The sequence below is a fragment of the Pipra filicauda genome, unplaced genomic scaffold (assembly GCF_003945595.2).
Source record: "Pipra filicauda isolate LSUMZ 115617 unplaced genomic scaffold, ASM394559v2 scaffold16_size7369187_pilon, whole genome shotgun sequence".
NCBI classification, from domain to species: Eukaryota; Metazoa; Chordata; class Aves; order Passeriformes; family Pipridae; genus Pipra; species Pipra filicauda.
The window spans coordinates 5,020,179-5,034,082 of NW_024104207.1; the positions used below are offsets into that span (position 1 = coordinate 5,020,179).

A 13,904-nucleotide genomic window follows, 5' to 3' on the forward strand; every position below is an offset into this window, starting at 1 on the left:
TTTGCACACACACCAAAACAAGTTCAGTGCTTTAAATAGAAAAAGATTGTAAGGATGCAGAGAAATGTGCTCAAATACCCATACGTACTACCAGGTATGTAGCATGACCTTACAGTGCCATGCTCTTCAGGGATGTTTAATGGTCTGCTCTCATCTCGGATCTGAACATCCACAAACATCTCAGAGATGGACTGCAATATGCCTGAGCAAAACAGCATTATTTCTTTCATTACTTGTTTCTCCTGAGCCCAGAAGATAACTGTATACCTCTAATAATGCTTTAACTTATACATCCTTTCAGCTCACTTTTTTAAGGGTGTGTTCTTATTATGGCTCATGGGTTTTACTTAATATCACCAATCTTATATGAAGAACTTGAAATTCTAACTGTTCTGTATAGGTAAGATGAAAATTTAGAGGCCATTTGGTGAGAAGTGAAACTAACCATGACAAAAGGCACTTCGGGCTTATACCCAGCACATGCTTTACACAAATGGGAACTCTCTTACCGTTATGTGCCTTTCCAGAAGCCAAGCACATACTCAAAACACACAGCATAGAAACATAAGGATTCACTGTAAGAGAGACCAAGGCTGGTAAAGAACTTAATATAACGGGGTAGGAGAATGGCTTTCAGATGCAAAAGCCATTTCCAATTTCTCACTCCAAAACAAATTCAAATGGTCTTTCTGTACTAATTTCCAATGTAATCCATGAGCTGAGAATACAGTTTACACTTTGTCTTGTCAAAGCCTGTCACAAAAGAATTTATGGCTAGAGGTGACCCTGGCAGGGTAACGGGAGCATCAAATTAAGAGTCAATTAGCTCAGTGGGGAACCCGTTCCCCAGGGACTGCTGGCAAGAGGTGTTGCTGGCAAGAGAACAGCCAAAAGTGGGGTCAGGGTAATTGCATGGACAATAATTGGGGAATTGATTAGCTACCTGCCAATGTTTAAATAACTCACTAAACTCAGTGATAAGAATGTCTCACCAAAATGGGGTTAAGATGGAAAAGGAATTATCTATTTTTGTTGATCATTACGACATAAAAGCCTCCTTGAAATTTACACCTTGGCCAACTGTTTAAATATTTTAAAAGCTGCACTGCTAGACCAGCGAGAGACAATTTGGTGAGACACAAACACAGAGACAACCTAAAAAAATAATAATTTTTAGTAAGCTTTGGTAGAATTAAGTGATAATTTTGGAAATTATTAAACAAAAAAAAAAGTATTTATAGTACATTTAAGAAGCTCTGAAAACTTCCCAGGATAAGGATTGCAGGTACAGGTAATATCTGTCACTAGGACAACTACTGTAGTTGCAAAAGACAACAATAAAAATAAACAAAGACAAAAAATAGAAACTGGTAGAATATATATTAACATTGACAAACTAGAGAATACTCCAGTGATAATCTCACAACACTGCAGAGGCAAAAAGAGGTCATGGACCACTGATATTTGACAAGAAAAAGTGTAATTCCCTTTAACAGTATTGCCTGCCATATTAAGGAGTCTCTGAAGGAAGAAATCACAGACTCCTTTAAACTTGGACATCTGCTTCCTCTGGTACATTGTAATCCATTGTTGTTCACCCATTGCTTCACAAGCAAAGGAAAAGCAGGAAGCACGCCAAAGCACAAAACAAAAATAAAACCATAACATATCCTCACTTCTGTGACAGAGTGGCATTGTTAAGATTTTGCATTATTTGTGAGAAATTATCAGAACCCATGCTAAGATGATAAAATGTTTACAGATCATAGAAATACTAGTTTAATTTCAAATCCTAATAAGCTGATGTGAAATGCCATACAGGTTAAGACTTTATTAAAGGAGCAGACAATAGTAGGACTCAACAGACAGAAACAGCAAGTTATAATTTGAATTTAAGACCATTAAACATTAGTTAGTCTGCCTCAAGGCTTTCTTTAATGGCTTCTTTTGAGTTATATTTAAATACTTTCTTCAGTTTTGCATAACTTAGTTAAAAGGTAGTTACCTATGGCCATTTCATTAGGCAATTATCTTACTCTCGATAAACCAGCCAGAGTTCATACCCTCTTCAGTCAAAATTCCTTCCCCTTTCACAACTGCAGTGTTACCCAGAAGGGTCACAGCTCCCAGAACACCAGTGACTGGCTTGCTGACTCTCCCAACACCACCCCCAAAGCAAGAGGCCTCTGTCTGGGCCAGCTCTCCTCATAAAGAAACACATCAGGGCACAGTCCACTCAAATCCACATGTTACTCCACTGGCTCAACTCAGTTTGACATTTTCCCTTTAGGAGCAAGTTAATCTTAAAAGTATAAAGCACGTATGACTGGTGAAAAGTGTTTTAACAGCTCATATACATATACTGCAAACCTATGTATTGTTCTCTACGCTTATTCTAAATTCTGAAATCTGGGCTTCCCAAGATCAAAACTCTACTCCTACTATTCAAGGAGAATGCCACTTCTTATGTCCAACCATTAATTTTCTCCTGCATCCTTTGACCTCATAAAATCTAATTTGGATGGCTCATTAATGAATTCAGACACCAGCCCTCAAGCTGCACTGTCTCAATTGCTCATGAAGAAGTACTGTCAAAATCATTGTCTTCTCCTTAGTTAACTTTCCGACGGGCTGCGAGACAAGCCGAGTTCATCTCTGAGGTGGTTACCCTGTCTCATTCTAGCATCCTTTCATAACAGCAACATCTGTTGGTATGGGTTACTCTCATAATGAACACTTCTACTAGAGGTAGACCCACCCACAAGAGAATAATTTCTGTCAAGGACTCTCCACTCAGACACACAGAAGAGACTAAGTGAAGAAAGTACCCCTTGTGCTTTGTTTTATTCTATTTGCCTTTTTCTTCAGTAATAAAAAGATCATTAGTTAATAATGGTGATCATGTATTTTACCTTTAAGCATGGACAGGAAAGTAACCTGACTTAAGTGATGTGCAAGCCTGCAGGTGAGGACAGGGGAAAAGGGGAAGGAAAGATGCCTCATTCCTGAACTATTCCTAAAGCACATTTCCCCCTCTATTTTCCATATGCTGTGTTCCATACTGTCTAAATACAAAATTACTTGATAGTGAACACCTTAAGAAACAACAAAATCCACTTCCTTCCCATCATGCCCTCCATTCCATGTGCAGATGGTAAAAACTTCCCATTGAACAGAGCTCTCACCAATCTCTCTAAACATATTACAAACTGCCCTTGCAAAAAACAACTTAACCATACTTAATGCTTCCCTGCTCCCTTTCCTTATTTTTCACATTAACTCCTGCTTTGCACTTTTGTTCATGCTGCTCTGCTCTTGGAAAAGCTCTTGTGTTCTGTCTTCCCATTCACTCCCATAAAGAAACAGTCCTGGGAACTCACTTGTCTTTACTGATCTATTCTACTCCCCAGGCTAAACTGTCACTGTACCCTGAGATTTCAAGCAAAGGTGGTGATCTTTAGAAATTGCATGCACATAAATGCCTGCACCATATATCTGAACTTGCTTTTGTTAACAAGATTTAGTAGACCCCTTAAAAATAATTCACATCCCTAGAAGTCTGCAAACCACAAACTAAAAAATAGCACTTAGCACAGGAAGACAGAGATGTCAATAAGCATCTATCAAAGGCAGGTTCAGCATGACTTCTTATATGAGAAGGAAGATTGTCCTTCCTTTGATTAAAAACAAATTAAGTGATAAAAGTCAGGGGACAGAAACTATTTCTGAATTTAGGACAGATTCAAGTTCATAGTTATAGGAAGGGGGAGGAGGAGAGTGTTCTGTGCAAGGTGAAACAAAGACAGTAGCAAGAGTTAAATAGTACCAAAGTAAAATGTTTCATTTTCCAGATCAACACTAAACTCTACCAGGTCAGTGTTATTTTATTTTGCTAAAGACAGACCCAAGATTTCTACTGTAGGTGAACTCAAATTATTTTATTTTACTCGTTGCCTACTGACAAATAACAGCATTATTCTCATGTCTCTCGTAATAGCACTCTACCTGAAATGCTAACACAATTTTTAACATGGTCCCAAGTTTTTCAAGTCTCCACTGAAAGCCAAACACTTGAAGAACAATATTTGCTATTAAAAAAGACCATTTTCACTCCCTCGCTCAACCTGTCCAAATGCTGTAAAACAGTATGAAAACCAAAACTATTTCATAAAAATACTTGTGAATATTTAAAACTCTTTTTACAGATATGCAAACAACAGATCACGTAGAAGAGCATGGAAACCACAGTAATGAACACAGTATTTGTGTGTATCACTCCAAAAAGACCTTTGAAAAATGGATACCTTTATTAGAGTGCGAAACTATCATTAGGGATTTAATGCAAGGTGAAAGGCTCTGCTGCTAGAATTGACATGAAGCAGTGTCAGTGACTGATACTGACACAGCACTAAAATCTTCAAATGACCCAAGAGGTATGGGAAGCAAACAAGACAAGGTTTAGGGAACAGCTGGTAACAATCCCACTTACTTTGTTTTATTTACAATCTTATTTATAATCTCTACACTTGACTTTGTCTACTCCCAGAAAGTAATGAAAGCACAGTGGATAGTTCTGGTTTTCATTTTCACTTTCTCTTTTCAATATTCTTATAAATCTGTCACTGTTTTTAGCAGAAATCAAAAACCAAAAATTCACGCTTTGACTTTTCTAGAAGAAGTTAGCACATATATTCTCCAATACCCCCCCTTCATGTGCATCTTTCACAGCTACAGTTTCATAGTTTCTAATAATGAAAAACTCCTAACACTTCTAAAAATAAGGGCTTACTTACTGAGCATTTGACATACAATCACAATGTGATAGCTGATGTCTAAAATTTCCTTCCTTCTGACAGCCAGCTTTTAAATAGCAGGATCTAATTTCCCCTTTAGAAAATACAGAGGGAAAAAAATCAGTTCAGTGACATGATCATTTGCTTTATACACAAAATTTATAAAAAATACATTTTAGGTCAGGCATATATATGAATATATAGTTCTCAGTCTGTGTACTACGCTTATTTTAGACTTCAGAAAGCAAAGTAACATTTGAACAACTGAAAACCTGAGACAAATCAAAAAAACACAGAAGTTACAGTGAATATTTAAAAGGTAAATTAAACACAGAGCCCATTGATCAATGTAAGTTCACTGTAAAATGTGAAATAATCAGATTTTTCTCTTTCCATTCACAAAGGTGAGGTCAGAAGGTACACAGCAGCAAAACATTCTGCTACAAGTGTAGATGCTGCTACTCCCTGCTCACACATGCAGCACAAAGCGAAGGGTCGCTGCTCACTGATCTGGAGGCCGTGCCACCTGCCTGACTGGCAGCTGCTGCCCTTAGCCCCACAGCAAGCCAGTGGCTGCAGCCAAGGCCAGGAGAAAACCAAAATATCTCTGGGGTCATGAACTCAGCTACCATGAGCACTCATTCCATGCTGGTTTTGAAGGCAGCTTCAAAGGAAATAGGGCTTGTGGGACAGTTGCCTTTCAGAGGTATGAGCCAGTACCTCACAGGAGTACAAGAGGCTCAGACAAACCACCACCAAGTGTACTACAGCTTCAGACTCTAGGAATAGCTTCAGAGCAACAGCATTCCCAGTAAAGACACGGGGCAAGACTAGGTCACTCATTAATTCACTTGGAAAGGGTAGCAGACCACAACTCCAAATGAGAGCAACCATCACAATTATCAGAGATCAGTCTGAGTCAGCTAATTAAAAAAAACAGGAAAAAGGATGAATGTTTTGCCCCACCAGGCCAGTGCAAAACTCTTAGTCAGGTAGAAAACACCAGGAGTTCTTCTGAAGAGACAGAAGTAGTCTTCTGGCCTAGCCAGCATCTTTTGAGGATGATGTTTAGAAGGCAAACTTCAAGCAGTGTGTAAGGCTCAGGTCTATGATGGTCACTGGTGGATTTTGAAAACTCTATTTATTGCTGATCTGACTTTAAATTACTAAATCCTTTTCTTTCCCCCACACAGAAAAACATGCAATAGATAACAGACAAGAGAAATATCCTTCCATGGCATTTAAATTTTCTTTAGAAATTTCCTCATGCATTGTAATTATCCTAGCTACATAAACTCACCATTTTCATCTATGAACACATGCATTGCATCCACGGAGAGCTCATCTTGCACAGATGCCTCAGGTCCACTTATTACTTGCAAGACAGAACTGTCTTGCTGAGAAGTTACCCGGTAGATTATCTGCCTTTGCCTGCTGCCCTGGTAACTTGACACAAAAATGTTTCAAAACTACTATGAGGAACTTTTTTCTTGTTCTCAATAAAACAAAAAGAAAGAGAGGTTAATTAAAAGTTTATGTCATTTCTACTCAGCGAAACAAAACATCTTACATCATATCTTTGAAGTACAAAATTGTAAAGTAAACTGGCCTTACAGTGCTGCAAATTTGGCAGACTCTGGTAGCACCGGACTAGTACTAGCATGATCTTGGCTTTGCACATCTGATCTTTCCTGTTTAGGAAGTTGCTCACAGTGCTTTTCTGTTCCCACCATTTCTTCTTTTCTCTCCGTCATCTGGCTATCTGGAAAACAGGGCAGTGAAGTGGAGCCACTCTCCGCAGACGACTTTCAAGAGTTTCGTTCATCAACTTCTGAACAAGAGCATCTAAAAAAGAAAATCTAAAACACTGCCATACTTACTAGTTTTATGGAAAGCATTACAGTTACTTAAAACAATACAACCACAGAAATCTGGATGAGGAGGTACTCTGATTCGAGGAGTCTGTACGAATCGGGTTGTTTCAAGAACACACTGTGTGAAGCAGAGAACAAAAGAGAATTTCTGCTTTGCTTCTCCTATTGTTTCAGAGGGAATCAACCTGTTCCTAACCTAGAATGGTAAGAGGCTGCTTCCCTGGGGGCCATAATTTGTTCCCAAGCTGTGTATACTGGCAGTGGAAAAGCCAAAGCACTGGCCCACTCCTTCTTACAAAAGGCAAAGCAGCACCTCCAAAGGAAATAGAGCTATTGGACAGGAAAGCAGGTAGCTGCCTAATCCCTCTTCCCCACTGGCCACACACCTGATGCAGGGAAAACTGTCAAAACAATTTTACAGTAGATTTTCCTATGCTTGGAAAATACAGAACTATAGATTTTAAAATACACATGAAGTATTTTTCTGATTTCTACTATTCTGAATACCAATTACATCAATGTTCCCTCTCTACCCACGCATGTCATTTACATGTATACATGTACTACTTTCAAGCAGTATTCTCTTTTAGTTAGTAATGTTCATGGTAAACAGTGAAACATTTTGCAACTGTGTTTTGTGTATAAACTAAAAAAATTATCTGTTAGGATTTTAAAGGGTAATTAAGTGATTTCATCAGCACCATGTGCAGTTGTGCAATTAAATGTTTTAAGTGGAAAGAAGTTCTTTTCTGGTGCTTGTTGGAGATGCTTCATTAAATCCTGTAGCCTTTTGCACTAAGCAAGGTGTATTGAAACATACTTATTCAGAATTCTTGCAAGACCTGCTGTTTAAACACGTTAGGAATTTAATCAAGAAAAAAACCACAGAACTTTCCCTACATGGAAAATTCCATTTGGTAAACCATACTTCTCACCACTTTCTAAATCATATTTCTTACAATTACCATTCACAGAATCACAGAATCAACTAGGTTGGAAAAGACCTCCAAGATCACTGAGTCCAACCTATGACCGAACACCACCTTGTCAATTAGACCATGGCACTCAGTGCCACATCCAGTATTTCCTTAAACATCTCCAGGAACGGTGACCCCACCACCTCCCTGAGCAGCCCATTCCTATGCCAAATCACTCTTTCTGTGAAGAACTTCTTCCTAACGTCTAACCTACACTTCTTCGGCACAGCTTAAGACTGTGTCCTCATGTCCTATTGCTTTTTGCCTGGGAAAAGAGACCGACAATCATCTGGCTACAACCTCCTTTCCCGTCTCCTCTGAGCCTCCTCCTCTCCAGGCTAAACAACCCCAGTTACCTCAGCTGCTCCTCATAGGACTTGTGCTCCAGACTCTTCACCAGCTCCACTGCCCTTCTCTGAACACGCTCCAGCACCTCAATGTCCTTTCTGAATTCAGGGGCCCAGAACTGGACACAGCACTCACGGCAAGGCCTCACTAGTGCCAAGTACAGGGGAAGAACCACTTCCCTAGTCCTGCTGGCCACACTATTCCTGATACGGGCCAGGATGTCATTGGCCTTCTAGGCCACCTGGGCACACTGCTGGCTTATGTTCAGCTTCCTGTCAATCCAAACACCCAGGTCCCTTTCTGCCTGGCTGCTCTCCAGCCACTCTGTGCCCAGCCCGTAGCACTGCATGGGGTTGTCGTGGCCAAACTGCAGGACCTGGCACTTGATCTTGTTGAACCTCATACGCTTGGATTCGGCCCATCTGTCACGGTCCCTCTGCAGAGCCTTCTTACCGTCCAGCAGACTGACACTCCCCCCCAATTTGGTGTCATCTGCAAATTTACTAATGGTAGATTTGATCCCCTCATCCAAATCATCAAAAAAGATATTAAACAGGATTGGGCCCAACACTGATCCCTGAGGGACACTACTAGTGACTGGCCAAACCTAACTTGCAAGAGTCACCAGTTAAGAAATAGCTAAGATGATCTAAGGATAAAACAGATTCAAGGCTTGTAGAGAGATGTAATCCTTTTATTAGGTCAAGTGATAAAACTGAAAAAAGCAAACAAGCTTTTTGACATACAGAGCTTTCAGATCATCTGTTTTGTTTTCCTCCAACTGCATCAGCTGGTGTACTAACACATTACTTCTACAAACAAACTTACCCTCAGGAGTTAAGACATTTGTACACCAGTTTCAATTTGCAGGACACACCCCTCTAATATCCTAAAGCCTCAGACTTACACTTAACAACTTTTTGCTGCAGACACTTCACTCAATTTTTTTTTTGGGGGGGGGGGGGGGGCGGAATAGAAGGGGGCAGCATCCAGAAGCATAAGAACAACTTCGGTTGTAGCACCACATCTTGTCCCAGCAGGCTCAGCCCTTAATGTGAAGCACGAGAAGCATCATCCAGCCTAAAGAGCCTCAGTGGAGCCCCAGACACTCACCAATCCAGGTTCCAGAAGCAAGAGGGCAGCAGAGATAAAGACACCATGTAATTCTTGGAACAGCAGTGTTCCTTCAGCTTCCACAAGGAGGGGGAAAAAAAGGATCTCACTACAACACTGCCAGTCTTCCAAGTCTCCTGTCCTCTTTCTGTAGCACATGAAAACCAAGGATCCTGACTCTCTGTGCAATAAATAAAGTGAAATGATTGCAAATCTGATTTAGGGAAATATTTTGTATCTGTTGTGCATGGAGGGAGGCATAATTCAACAGGTCTTCCAGGTCTACCTTCATCTATTTAGGAAAAAAAAAGCAGTTAGGGGAACAGACAACAATTTTTTCCTTTCCTAATTAAAGATTTAAATTCCAGTTTAAGCCATTACTGAAGTATCTCCTTAATGATGTAATTATAGCTGCAGGAGGTGATGGAACCACAGACACCTAATCAAAAACACCTTTCTAAATGCTTGGGCTGTTCAAGCTGTAAGAATAATTGATAGAGATCAGAAACTGTGGTTTTAATAATCTAATTGGTCCCATATTGCCCCAAACTAGCTCTAGGGCTGGAACAATTAAAGAGATTTTTAAAATTTCATTATCTAGTGGTTTTAGAAAATGCCTCTCTCTTTTCCATTCCAAACCGCAAGCCTTGCAGACTTCTTTTTCCTGCCGTGGTAAAGAGTCATAATAATAAAAACCTAAACATACTGCTTCTTACAGGCTTTACATGTGAAAACACTATGGTGACGAGTACTTCCAGCACTGGAAAGGTGGGCCATGATGGGTTTGTGACTGGCTTTCATGATTATTAGTCATCTTCTTCCAAGTGACTTAGACCTTCAGTATGTAAATGGAGATAGTGATGTCTAGACTAGGAGTGTCCTGCCAGGGTACGTAATCGGCTCTACGTCACCCAATGCTCCTTGCATGGAAATTGTGCTGGCGAAGCTCAAGTACTAAGAAAAACCTCTTCCAAGAGCAAGAGTGGACTAAAAAGTACAACGTGGCAGTGTACTTGCACTTTCCCTGTGGTCTCCTAACAGACCCATTTACCCTGATCCAGTGCTCAACACATCTACAGTGTACGCGTGGCTGGGCTCACAGAAGTTTCAAGCTCAGACCCAGGCTCTGCAATAACTGCATAATTTGTCTGGAAATGATATGCCACATGACTCAGACATGTGAGGTGTAACTATCAGGACTCATGGCTAAATCAGTCTTGGGGCAGGGTGATTCAGAAGAGTCCTGCACAAACAGCCAAGTTTCGGTCTGTACACCCTTTTCATATTTTGATTGAGCAGAAGACACATCTTTAAGTTATCCTGGTAAAATACTTATCAAGATGGATATTTCTTATATGTTCCATATAGGTATAAGATACTTCCTATAAACATTTTTGTCTGCACTGAAGACTTTTAACAGCACAGCAACATTACTTAAAAACATCCCAGTGTTGACAAATGAGCTCCTTAAATTAAATGCAGTTACACTACCAAAACTTCCTTTGTCATGTAACTTTTTAATTTATCGAACACATTTTAAGCATCCCAAATTATCTTTATAGACAAACCTTTGGTCAACACCGGGAAGAGGCTGAAACCAGTTTTACAGTTGAAATGGAACAGCCTTTGTACATATGTAAATACAGTGAGTCCAGAGGAGGGCCACAAGGATGGTCAGAGGGATGGAATACCCCTCCTACAAGGAAAGGCTGAGGGAGTTGGCTGAGATTTCAGTCTCGAGAAGAGAAGGCTCCAGGGAGACCTAATTACAGCCTTTCAGTGCCTGAAGAGGGACTACAAGAAATCTGAAGAGGGCTTTTTTACAGGGGTATGTAGTGATAGAACAAGAGGGAATGGCTCTAAACTGAAAGAGGGCAGGTTTAGACTGGCTATTCAGAAGAAATTCCTTACTGTGAGGGTGGTGAGGAACTGGCACAGGTGGCCCAGAGAAGTTATGGATGCCTCATTCCTGGAAGTGTTCAAGGCCAGGTTTGATGGGGCTCTGAGCAACCTGATCTAGTGGAAGGTGTTCCTGCCCATGGCAGGGGTTTGGAACTAGGTGGTCTTTATGAAGGTCCCTTCCAACCCCAACCATTCTATGATACAGTAATCATGATAACCAACTATCAGTGTACCTCAACTTTAAAGCTGCTTTATTATTAGGTAACTAGAATGAAATTTTATTGTTCTGTAACTTTTCAACAAAACATTTACTATTTTGTGGCCCCTTACCAGTCTTTCAGACCTTCTTCCTCGCCTTTTACTTGCATGTCCCTATCCCAATCTCCACAACTCACGCCTGTAGATTAAAATGCCACTGCTGTCATAATTTCAGATGCCATCTGGTTTGAAATCTGGTCAAGCAAAATTAAGCTAATTAAGCCTCTCCCTCTTCTGTTCATTAATTGCTTTGCTGCAAAATCCACTTTATTCCACAACGTTATGCTCCAAAATAGCAAGTTTTACTTTAAAATATATTTTTTTTCCTGTTTGGCCACACAGATAATTGATTTCAAATTGCTCTGTGCTTTTCTCAGTACCAGCATGAAACAAAAGTTCTACAAGTTTTGAACCATCCCATTCATATATCTTTTCTTCATCAGCTGCTTTAGCAGAAACATCTATCTTATGTACTTTATTCTCAACCTATAGATTCACCTGTTAGAAAAAACTGACATTAAAGCTGGTCATCCACCAAACGACGAGAGTGCCCAGGGAACATCATACAGTCCAAGAATTGCTATAAAAATTCAACATGTGCACTGAAGAAGCACATCCATTAATCAGGATTACCACATTAATCCTGAAGCAACAGGAAAAACTAGCAGTAGTCATTGTACCTGTAACAGGAAGTGACTTGCTCAAAACAATCTCCTAGGTCAGCAGCAGAGCTGGGATTAAATAATCTAATCATTATACCTACCAATTACATCAGAATACAGACCTCTGAAATAACCCCATAGTTTCTTTGCAGATATCAGACTTGTCATCAAGCATAGCATTGCCTCTTCAATTTAAAGACTGAAATTTTAAAACTTCAACCCATCAAGCCTTACACATTGAGTATCAGATCTAGAGAACTGAGTTCTACAAACCATGTCCTCCACATCCCAAGAGGGGCATCAAATGCCATATGGTCCCTCTCCAGCATGATAGTCAGGGATGACACACAGCTGCTCTCTCTCAGTTCCTACCCACCTGCCAGCAAAATGCTCTGCTGTCACCTCCCACTATGACTGTCACCTGGACTCAATGCACAAAATCCCTCTTCCCCATGACTATATGGCAGGCAATAGCCCTCTTTCTCCCATGCAAGGGGAAAAAAAGGAAAAAAAAAAAAAAGAGGAGTCTAAAAATATCCACAGGAGTATGTTTTACTTTTTTATAGGAGAAGGGTAATTGCTTGGGATCCAGAACAACTCACTCAAAGTTGTGGTTTGTGCTCTGCCCAGAATGACGAGTACCTTTTCTAAAAAGAGCCTGAAAAACATCTAAATTCAGGTCATGCAGTCCTGGTTTAGTGTCTCCTGCACCAGTCCCCACCACTCCCATGCCAGGCTTTGCTCCCTGGATGATAATATTGCCTGTCCTAGATTACAAGCCAGCTGTGCCAGAGGGGACATACAGGAGGCTTTGCCCTCCATAAGTCTAATGCACAACTGCTCTTTCTTAACTGAAGATACATCAGAGGGACCAAGAACAGCCAATAGACCCAGCTTTCCTCACACTTCTCAAAGATCGAGGAAAATTTACAGTTGCCCTTCAACACACTTTCATTACGTGGGTGGTACGAATTGGGTTCAAAACTGAAAGGACACTGGTCTGAAAGTGATTTTTAGCAACAGCATCAGTGGTACTTTCTCACTGTCTAGAAGAGGTGGGATGGCTATAGAACAGCTCTTGGGGATTTTATGTCCTATATTTTAACACATTAAATCTGGCATCCCAAGCAAAATAAAGCAAGACTTTAATTTTCCTGTACTGCATTTTACCAAGCTGTCTACCGGCGAAGGTTTACATGGTCAGGAGAATAACTTTTCTGTTTCCACAGAACTCAAAAGTTCTGTGAGGGACCACCTATAACAAAGACCCATCCACGACATTCACTCACTTGCAAGACTGTTCCAATGAGCAAATTTCCCCACCTTCTCCAAATTATGCAAAATACAAACTTTCCTATGCACAGTTCTGAGTACACAGCTTTCCAGGAATTTGCCAAGTTTTTCACATTGCCTAATAAACACCTTTGTGGGGTGCATTTCATGCTCATTTGGACCAGACATCTACTTTTAGCTTTTGCCAATTAGACAGTTTGCAAGGTTAAAAGAACAAAAAAACAAAAAAAACACAACTTCCTCCCTCAAAACAACTGGTGCATAGCTTGACTTGCTCTGTATTCACACACACTTTTTTTTTTGAACAACCACTCTAATGTAGGAATAATGTTTATTCAGATCTGTTCCAAGATGCTATTTTGTTAAAGCATATTTGCAATTGCAAAGTTGTAAACAAATTAAAGGCTTTCTTATTCCTAAAATTCAGTCTTGCTGTGGGGAAGCTCTCAGTAATGACAGTAATTTATTTTAGCAAACAGTACGTTCTGACTAGGCTAGAAAACAAAGCCTACTTGCTCTTAAAAATAACTGCCTTTGAACTACCTCTCCCAAGCTCAAGTTCAGATTGAGCCTCTTTTTTCCCACAGCACCAGTCCAAGGTGCACGAGTCACAGACACCACCTCTGCTCCTGCAGGGCACCCCCTTCCCAGTCCCATTGCTGCTCCAGGGTGACTCTTGTGGGG

General features: G+C 40.4%; 1 protein-coding gene across 1 annotated transcript in view; it reads right to left on the reverse strand.

Annotated features, from left to right (window-relative positions):
• Nucleotides 1–13,904, reverse strand: part of PCNX2 (pecanex 2) — a 156,050-nt gene that overhangs the window by 126,275 nt on the left and 15,871 nt on the right. Inside the window, exons 6-8 of the mRNA XM_039379509.1 lie at nucleotides 6,408–6,555; nucleotides 6,094–6,239; nucleotides 4,794–4,887 (exon numbers count right to left, since the gene is read on the reverse strand). Coding sequence (XP_039235443.1) covers nucleotides 4,794–4,887; nucleotides 6,094–6,239; nucleotides 6,408–6,555 — 388 coding nt within the window. The remainder of the gene's footprint in view (nucleotides 1–4,793; nucleotides 4,888–6,093; nucleotides 6,240–6,407; nucleotides 6,556–13,904) is intronic.